The 9,520-nt window shown below is 55.3% G+C and overlaps 2 protein-coding genes across 2 annotated transcripts in view; both read right to left on the bottom strand.

Annotated features, from left to right (window-relative positions):
- VOLCADRAFT_94271 (uncharacterized protein) overlaps window positions 1–2,087 on the bottom strand; it is a gene marked incomplete at both ends in the record, with an annotated part of 3,834 nt that extends 1,747 nt beyond the window's left edge. The window contains 7 exons of the mRNA XM_002953406.1: window positions 317–391; window positions 619–675; window positions 751–811; window positions 1,004–1,122; window positions 1,507–1,566; window positions 1,777–1,928; window positions 1,973–2,087. Coding sequence (XP_002953452.1) covers window positions 317–391; window positions 619–675; window positions 751–811; window positions 1,004–1,122; window positions 1,507–1,566; window positions 1,777–1,928; window positions 1,973–2,087 — 639 coding nt within the window. The remainder of the gene's footprint in view (window positions 1–316; window positions 392–618; window positions 676–750; window positions 812–1,003; window positions 1,123–1,506; window positions 1,567–1,776; window positions 1,929–1,972) is intronic.
- Window positions 2,088–4,351: 2,264 nt separating this feature from the next.
- On the bottom strand, window positions 4,352–8,761 carry VOLCADRAFT_43315 (uncharacterized protein; the record flags this gene model as incomplete). Its single annotated transcript, XM_002953405.2, has 6 exons — window positions 4,352–4,468; window positions 5,570–5,779; window positions 6,368–6,455; window positions 7,065–7,268; window positions 7,827–7,930; window positions 8,441–8,761. Coding segments are annotated over 6 exons (1,044 nt in total), but the record flags the coding sequence as incomplete, so codon positions are not given.
- Window positions 8,762–9,520: the final 759 nt, after the last annotated feature.

The raw sequence follows: 9,520 nt of genomic DNA, 5'->3' as shown, positions 1-9,520 counted from the left end.
GGGGAAGTGTTGGGGGGGGGAGTTGGAGTTCTGGACCGTGTGGATCGAGGGGGCAATAATCAGGTGGGGAGCGCGTGTTTTCCATCCACGTAACCACAATGCGTCAGGGTAGAGCCACGCCTATATCTGTACGATACAAAAAACACAGCGCCGTGGTATTTATTACACGTGGTGTGCACATACACTCCTAAACCACCACCCCATCCCTACCGCCAATACACACACAGCCACACAAACCCCTCCCTAACCCCCCTCCCGCCCACACACCCCTCCCGTGTCACCTGACTGCCTCGGGCCGGTGGTGCGTGTTCCACACCTTGGACACCACAAACAGCTCCCCGCGCGCCCCCTCCCTGGAGGATATGAACTCCGACATACCCTGACCCACAACCTGCATCATGGGGAAGACGTGGTGGTGGTGGTGGGGTTTAGGGGGGGTTGGGGGGGGGGGTGAAATCAGGAGGGGATTTATAATGGTGGTGATGATTCGGGAGGAAGGGCGCCCTCTTCTTCCTTCCCTTCCCACAAGCCTACTGCCGCTTATAAACATTTCTTAACATTCAAACATACGCACGCACACACACACAGATACACAGGACACTCTACACAGGTGCTCACACACTTAGGGCTGAGCACAGCCTTGGTGGCCGTACTCTTCTTCCCATCGGGAGGCAGCTGAACAAGTAGGAAAGGAAAGGAAAGGAAACGCAACACCAGCCGGCAGATGCCATCACGTCCCAACAAGCTCACCTCTTCGTTGCCGTAGAACCAGGCGCAATCTATGTGGCGATAACCCAGCTGCAAAGCCGTTCTGGGGATTACACACATACATACATACGTACGTTACATACATATACATAGCATTGGAGGGCGGGGAGAGAAGACGACCAGAAGAAGGTTGGACAGGTAGACAGACAGACAGGTAGACAGACAGACAGGCAGACAGACAGACAGGCACACATACAGGCACACAGACAAGGGTGGAATATAGTAATTCGCTCACTTGATGACCTCAGGGTCCTTGATCGCTGCCGTACCCAGCCCGATAAGCGGCAGCCGTACGCCGTTGCTAAGTCGTACGCTATCGGGTTGCTGCTCGGAGACTGTCGCGCTGGAGGCGGCCTGGGGGGCGGGGGGGGGAGAAACGGGATGAGGGGGAAAAGACGAACCACGAGCGAGTGAAGGTGATGGAGGGGGAGAGGCTGTGGGACTAGGGTTTCGAGATTTTCCACCGCGGACGGGTGTGAGGTGCGAGGCAGTGGCGAAGTTTTTAAGCGTGCGCGGTCGCGATCCGTGCACGCACGTTTTTTTTTGGGGGGGAGGGAGAAATGACTGAACTGTGCCATGCCCGTGTGATGGCGGCGTGCAGCTGTCTATATATGTATGCACGTATGTGCGAGTTTATTGTCGCGTTGTTCGGGATCTTCCCAGCAGCCGTGACGTTAGGAGGCCAAATGGGCTGAGGGAATCATCTAAATGGCCGGCACGACAGCGCACGGCACCAACCTGACGTGTGGCCCCCTGCATTCCCCGGGGTGCCGGGCCGTTCCATGTGCCAGTTCCCGCCTGGCGGCATTGACGGGGGAATACATACATGCAAGAAATAAAGGGTTTGGGGGGATAGGGGGATAGCGGGTGTGGGTGTTTGGCGCGGAGGCCGCAGTCAGTGAGAAGCGGACGCCTCTCCTGGAGGTTGGACATTTGGAGGAAACGGCTGAAGGGGAAGGGGTGGGATTGCGGGAAGAGACTGGGAGGACGAGGACCTGGGCAACTTACCCTGGAATGGACGTCGCTCCCTGTCTGTTCCGATGGCAACGGCTGGCGGCCATAACCGTGGCCATGGCCATGTCCAGCAGAAGTTCCTAAAAGATATTCAAGGCATACAGAATTCGGGAAGGGGAAAATTGGGATGCATGGCATTAAGGACGCTTTGCAACGTGACGCGAGGCCCACAGATGGGCTTTCAGCGCACCTGCTGCTTCACGCGCAGAGCCGTAATTTTCAGTTGAGTGAAAATTCGGATGATGCATCAGGTATGAGAAGGCCTTTCCCTTCCAGGCCACCTCGTGGCAGCCGTCGTGCGACATGGCTCGTGTGGCTGTGCTGACTCAATTCGGAGTTCCTCAGCGATAAAACGTACTTCACCCAAGGCTTGTGCACTAATAAATTCCTTAATCTTTGATGTGGATAATCGCGTGTAGCTGTCTATGCCGAGAATTGCCGTACCCGTGCAATTTGGAACAGGAACACGTTGGCAGGTTGGCCTGCCCCTAAACGTTGTGCTGATGCACTCGACCCGTTCTGGGTCCGCTGTAACAAACCGCATACTGGCCCTGGGGCAAATGTGTACGTGGAGTGCACTTTATTTACAAATACGACTGGCTGTGCAAGAGCGAGACAAACGAAATATGTCGTAACTTGGGGCAATGAACTCCATCGAGATGTGGAAAAGGATTTGCAAAAGCAAAGCATAGTAGCTTTGAAACAACAAGACGTCCCGCCGCGAAGACAATGCAAAGGCGATCCAACGTCCCAAGGCAAATCAAGCAGTTGCGTGCTGAACAGACACATAATGGCCATTAGTTCAAGGGAAAATAATGATTACCTTTGACAACCTACGAAGGCTCCTCTAGTCGCCCCAGACCATTAGTAATGCCGTACACAAGAGGTAATCACCCAACTGTTTGTACACCAAACACAGAACCATCGCTATCCTAGCTGTTCATGCTTTAGGCCAGTTCCATTTGCTACCAGCATTGCCGCAGCTGCGACGAGGTCATGGTAGGATAGACCATCGCAGGCATGCATGGTTCATTGGTCCATGCCACGGATTACAGATGCTGGTTTGGTTTCGCGGCTCTGGGAAAAGCAACGAGGCAGTGCAGCCATTGTACAAAGTGCGGCTGATCCTGTCTTCTAAGATCCCTCCTCCTCATCCAGTCACCCAAATATCCGCATAGACAGAGGGTTCAGCAATCGCCACCAATCCAGCGTGCGAATCTCGGTCTATCGGCCACAACTCCACATCAGCAGCTAGCCATAATCTCAAGCTCCCGACAATGTACATCAGTACGGCAAAGCTGCCGCCGTCGGCGCCATCTCCACCCTGAGCCCCTCCCTCTCCAAGCGTATCGGTGGTTTCTCACTTAGCTTCAGTTCATCTGTACATGGAAGTTGGTTTATTTCTGTTAAGTACGACGATTTCGCCCGACTGCCGTAGTACGGAAGTTTGCTACGCTTAGTGCACACTTTTGCACACTTCGACGTACGAAGGTATGTCTGCTGGTACAATGGATCCGTAGGGTTAGAGCGAGATAGTATGTGGCCGCCATCGCCGCAGCAGTGACTGAGGAGCAGGTGTGTCCGTGTTTGGATTTCACGCATCTGCGGTAACCTTTACCTTCGTAAAGGCGGGTGGCATCGCATTCTGCGCTTCTTGCATATGCATAGAACCCAGAAATGTGAACGGATCAGGGCTAATGTTGTACACCCCTACACTGACTATAGCGCAGCAGCCGACCTCGTGAATGAGGGTTCTACACATCATAATGACTTCTTCCACGAGGCTTAGGACTGAAGAGCTCAGTGCATCAAAGATTCCCCAGGTGCCTGTCGCCATCATCTCACTGTCCGACAGAGCCTCCCTCCTTCTCGAGGCTTTATTAGCCTTGTAGCGAGGTCAAAAAAGGTAGTGCACGACCATGTACTAATATGTTCGCTATAGATAAGATCTAGGGCATGTCGTACACCGCTATCATACACATCAACCGTTTTCCGTCGTAGCCACCGCCTGCCGTACGAAAGATGTACCACGCCCACCACCACCTTCAACGCGGACGCAGACGTGCCGCGGACGCGGGAGCCGCCACTGCCCTCCACCGCCCTCCACCGCCCCAACATGTCAGCTTCCGCCCCATTCCGTCATGATGTCAGTCCGACATACATCCCTCCATCATCCCTTAGGGCGCTCGACAGCGACGCCGTGCCAACCCCGAAACTACCGTATACACACACATACATACACACATACACACACACGAGACAGACCCCCCCGGTTCTAAACCTGCATGTTCCGTCCCCTTCCCCCTTCCCCCGCCCTCCGCCTTTGCTTCGCCTGCCCCCACCCACTCACCCCATTCTCTCTCCTTTCTTCGCTCCCGCGACCCACTCCCCTCCGAAACACACGAACACACACGACACCCTCAGACCTCAATCCCAAGTCCCCGTACGACGGTCCTCATCACGGCAATACACAAAACGTGTCCGCTCGAATTCGAACAGCTCACCACCCTCCTCCTTTCCTTCCCCCTCTCCGGCCGTCGACTGCCGTACACTCCAGCCGTACTCATGTTCACTTTGTAATTTTGTACGACTTGACCTTCTTGAGCAGCTCTTTGGCCTCCGCATTGTTCTCGAAGTGGTCTCTCACGGGCTGAAGGATCTCATTCAGATGGCGGGACAGACCGGCCTGAGGGAGCGGGGGGGGAGTGTTGGGAAAGAGGGTGATGGGGGGGAGGGGGGAAAGACGGACCACGAACGAGTGAAGCTGCTGCCAGGGCAAGAGTGTACCAGAAGTAGGACTGACCAAAAAAGGCAAATTGTATTGATCAGTTCAGAAAATCAATCATATAGCGATGATATGGGGGGGCGCGAGGGTAAATCGTATAAGGATGAAGAATAAAAAGAAGCGGGGAGGGAAATTGACGATAATGATGATAATGTAATAATGACGGTAATAATAATAATGATAAAAATAATGATGATGGTAATAATCATAAGAACGATGATGATGATGATGATGATGATGATGATGATGATGATGATGAAGATGATGCAGTAAGAAGAATAGATTCGACTGCCGACGTCCAATACCGTACGCTGTTGTAGTAGTCCAAGACGTGGAGGTACCTCCCGACAACACCCACACCAACTCTCCCCTCTCCCCTTTTTTGCGGGTCAAGACGGACTGCAACAAACACGTGTGCGTCCCATGATTATTTTCCCGCACCTCCCACCATTATTGCCGCCATTATTGCCGCCATTATTGCCACCACAGTCGAAATGGGTCCGTGCGTCTTTCTCTCTTCACTTCACCCGACACCTCTTCCCAGGCCCCGGGCTCCCCCCCTGTCCAAACCGCCATTTCATTGGCCGGCTTCTTTCCGAACACGCGTCTCCAAACCTCTCCTTCCTCCTCTTCCCCTCTTCCCCTACCGGTTCAACTCTTCTCCTTCACACCCTGACTCCTCCTTTCCCACCTCCCACCCTCCCACCCCCCCTGCCCCGGCACTCCTCCCCCCCCCAACACACACATAGCAGCTTCACTCGCTCGTGGTTCGTCTCCCCCCCCCTCCCCCCCGTCACATCACATACACACACACGAAATCCCACATTCGCGGATTACTCCATGCCCAGGGCCCCCTACTCGCTCAGTTGATTTCCTTGGCTTTGCTTACACATACCCCCCCTCCCCTCCCGTTGCCAATTTGTTGTCCCTTTAACTTCGCATGATCCCCCTCCTCCCCCTTCCCCCTCCTCCCCCTTCCCGGCCGCCACCATAAGGCCCCACCTTGAGGTCACCAGGATGAAGTCCGCCCTCCTCGTAATCCGCCACGAGCTCGTCCGCACTGCCGTACCGCCGATCCCCGCCGTGATCCGCCGGGCGCCGTACTTCAAAGTACCCGAACCACGGCAGTACAATGTACTTGACGTACTCGACACAGGGGTTCCCCGTCGTAACCTTGGGCGGGCAGTAGGCCTTCTTGATCTTGGTGTTGACCTGGAGGCCCAGGAGGAGGGAGGCGGAGTAGGAGGAGGGGGGAGGAGGGAGGCGGAGTAGGAGGAGGGGGGAGGAGGGAGGCGGAGTAGGAGGAGGGGGGAGGAGGGAGGCGGAGTAGGAGGAGGGGGGAGGAGGGAGGCGGAGTAGGAGGAGGGGGGAGGAGGGAGGCGGAGTAGGAGGAGGGGGGAGGAGGGAGGCGGAGTAGGAGGAGGGGGGAGGAGGGAGGCGGAGTAGGAGGAGGGGGGAGGAGGGAGGCGGAGTAGGAGGAGGGGGGAGGAGGGGGGAGGAGGGGGAAGGAATTGCCGTCCAAAGCAAGGAAGCGGGAGGAGAGGGACGCGGGTAACACCACCCGGACTGCCCCCCGCCCTCTCCTCCCTCGCCTCCCCCAGCTACGGGCATATCGACGCAGTCGAACCCCTACGGCTCCTTCCCCCCCATGCTTCCTATAATGCGTGGGACACGGGGGGCATATCTTCACCCTGTGGCCGCTACCCTGCGAAACCCTGCCTTGCCCGGTATTTCGGGGCACCCTCATCCAGTCACCCTAGCCAACTTCCTGCATCACTTAACACACACCCCCGGCCCCACCTCCGCCTCCGTATCCTCCATGAAGATTGCCGAGTTGGGGTCGCTCTTGCTCATCTTCTCCTGACCCTCCAGCAGACCAGGCATCATCCTGAGCAACGGAAACGGAAACAACTGAACAACTTAATAACCGCCAAACCAAGGCTCCATTCGAGCAGGAAGCAGATGGTGCGTACTGAGACTGCTTAGAGAGGCAGGGGACGAGGGAGGGGATAAGGGAGGGGAAGAGGCAGGGGGAGGGGAAGGTGCACGACCCAACAAGAGAGAGGGAGAGAGAGAGAGAGAGAGAGAGAGAGACACGATCACCCCGGCTGTGAATCGCCCCAGGTGGGGGTTTAGATTCCATAAATCAGACCCATGTTTGTTAGGCATTTAACAACACCTCATTCTCACAGCTGCCCGGTCCTCTGGCTGCGCCGTTCACCTGACACAACACGCCTTACGCTTCTTTGCATACGTAGGCACATACATACATACACACATATGCATCAACAGCCCGGATTGAGTAACTGTTACAAACACAGACTATATTCCACCAATCGCACATATTACACACACCCCCAAACACCCAACATGAAATACACGCATGCATCCACTGCATACACGTCCACCCCCCAAATCAAGGGGTCACCCTTCCCCCCACCCACCCACCCCACCCCCACCCCCACGTATATACAGACAAACATGCACACACACACACCTGTGCGACAGGATGATGGGCTTCAGCTTGCGCTTGATATCATCGCAGTACTCGCGTGCCAGCATGTTCACCTTCCTCTGGTCCATACCCAGCTGGCAGATATCCGCCTTCAAAAAGAATATGTCAGCGCACTGCATGCATGGATAGAAGATCTGGGCGGCGCTCAGGTCATCCGTCTCGTTGCGGCCCATGATCTGCGAACATCTGGAAACACCAGCAGCAGGGGGGCCCCGGTGGGTTCAGGGGGGAAAAAGTGGGGGGAAAGACAAACCACGAACGAGGGGAGAGGGGGGAAGAAGTGGGGGGGTGAGGGTAAGGCGAACCACTGGCGAGTGAAGCAGATAATACCAGAAATAGACGGAAAGAAGTCCAGGAAAAGACTAAAGCTGCATCAGGGATATTCACTGAGCAGTGAGCAGTGAGCAGGAGGGGGGAGGGGGGCAAAAGGGGGGAAAGCTAAACCACGGAAGCAAATCCCCAGAGGAGCGGGGAGGAGAGGACTGAGGGCTTTGCAACATCCGGGAGCCGAATACGTACATCGGCACAGTAGCAGCACCCATGGCCAAGAGGTATTGTCGTACTGTACATCACCCGCCCACCTGTGGCTAACACCCCCACCACCACCACACACATACACAAACCCCATTCCCTTCACTCCGGCTCTCCCCTCCCCCACCACCGCACCACTAACCCACGCACACACACACCCTCCCATCCCTTTCCCCACAACATATACATACATACATACATACATAAACTCACCTGACAATCCTCTTTAGGTTGTTCTTCCTGGCGATGTCCATCACCAGAGTCCAGTACTCGTCTGGCCGCTTGTTGATCTCCTCGCTGCTCGAAAGAAACTCCACCTAGGCGTACGTACATACATACATACATACATACACATACATACGGACGTGAACGGGCAGCAGAAGAGAAGCGCCGTTAGGGGAACACAGTTCAGGTTCAAACCCGACCACAAAGAGCTGTACTGCATGCAGGTGAGAAACCGTCCCTCAACTAGGTCAACTGCTAACTACCAACAACTGAGCCGTGGAGAGGAACCGCTGCATGGCCTGACTCTTCAGCCTCCCCCCTCTCAAAACCCTAACTCCCCATCCTTCTCCTCCTAACCCGCCTTCCTCCTGTCAACCTCCTTGCCCGGCCTCCAACACTACCCCCCATCCTCCGCCTCCCGTTTTCACATAACCATTCACTTCATCCCCCCCTCTCTCACACTCCTTTTCAAATCTCAACATCCATTCCGCCCTCTCGCTCTCTCTCCGCTCCTTTTCTTCCCCACCCCCCAGGACCTTTCCTCCCCTTCCCCGTTGTCCTCTCTAAAGTTGTCCCATCGACCCATCCCATCCGAAGCGCACCTTGGAAAGGTCCATGCCCACGGCCTTCCAGACCTCCACCATGTACTTCCCCACCGTCTGAATCTTTTTCAGGTCACCACCCATTTTGTTGTTCAGCTGCGCAAACCAATCCGCCACCCAAAACTTAAAGTGGCATCCCGCCTTGGTGAGTTTGTTGACGTTGATCGCCTTCATCACGCCCTGTGCAATGTGCATGCGGCCCGACGGCTCGAAGCCGTCGTAGGCAATTGGCAAAGGCTTCTTAGCGAGCAGCGCTCGCAGCTCGTCATCGTTGATGCATTCCTCCGCAACGCTGCGTGCCAGAGCGAAGCGCTCGTCCAGGCTGAGACCTGTCGGGTGAGGTGGCTCCACAGGGGCCTCTACGGGTGCTGCAGCTTCGCCATCCACCTTCAGCTTGTCCTGCAGCTCCTCAGATGGCGCCGCCGGTGTAGCTACTGCCTCCGCGTCCGACATTATTGCAAATTGTCGAAACCTACCTAAGGCTATAACCAGAGGTCGGGAAAAAACAGGACAGCTGATCAGACCAACCGCCTGGCCTTTTGCGTCGACGAACGGCGCCTGCTTTGCAGCGACCGCCTGGCCAAGCCGCAATAAAACACCACACGATCGGATTTTCGTAAATATACTATGACAATCGGGACGTGTCGATCTCACCCGTGCCTGCACAGCGCGGTCTGCAGAGCAGCACTGGCTGTCGACGTGCCGGCCCGAGCCCGTAATGTACCAAGTACTAAATTGCTTCTCCAGATGTCAAAAGGCTCATCAGTAGAATTACTTTGTGCCAACCGGACTAACTGTCACTGACGTTGCGCCGAAACTCGTCAGGTAGCTATAATTGCCCATTGAAATGCAATCAGTGCTACCTTTATCTGCATGTGGATAGTTACTCTAACCACCATATATTGCCATGACATAATATAACACGCGAACAGGCAAAGGACTCGATCGTTTCCTCGCGCAGTCGTCGCACAAAAAACTCTCTCCCTCTTATAAGCTGCGACTTCATCGGCTGTAACCTGAAACTCGATAGCCACCACGGCCTCCAATCAAGTTTCGGCACACTCTATTTTGTCCCACCCC

Source organism: Volvox carteri (genome assembly GCF_000143455.1).
Source record: "Volvox carteri f. nagariensis unplaced genomic scaffold VOLCAscaffold_36, whole genome shotgun sequence".
Classification (NCBI taxonomy): domain Eukaryota; kingdom Viridiplantae; phylum Chlorophyta; class Chlorophyceae; order Chlamydomonadales; family Volvocaceae; genus Volvox; species Volvox carteri.
This window is presented reverse-complemented; position numbering and strand designations above follow the sequence as displayed.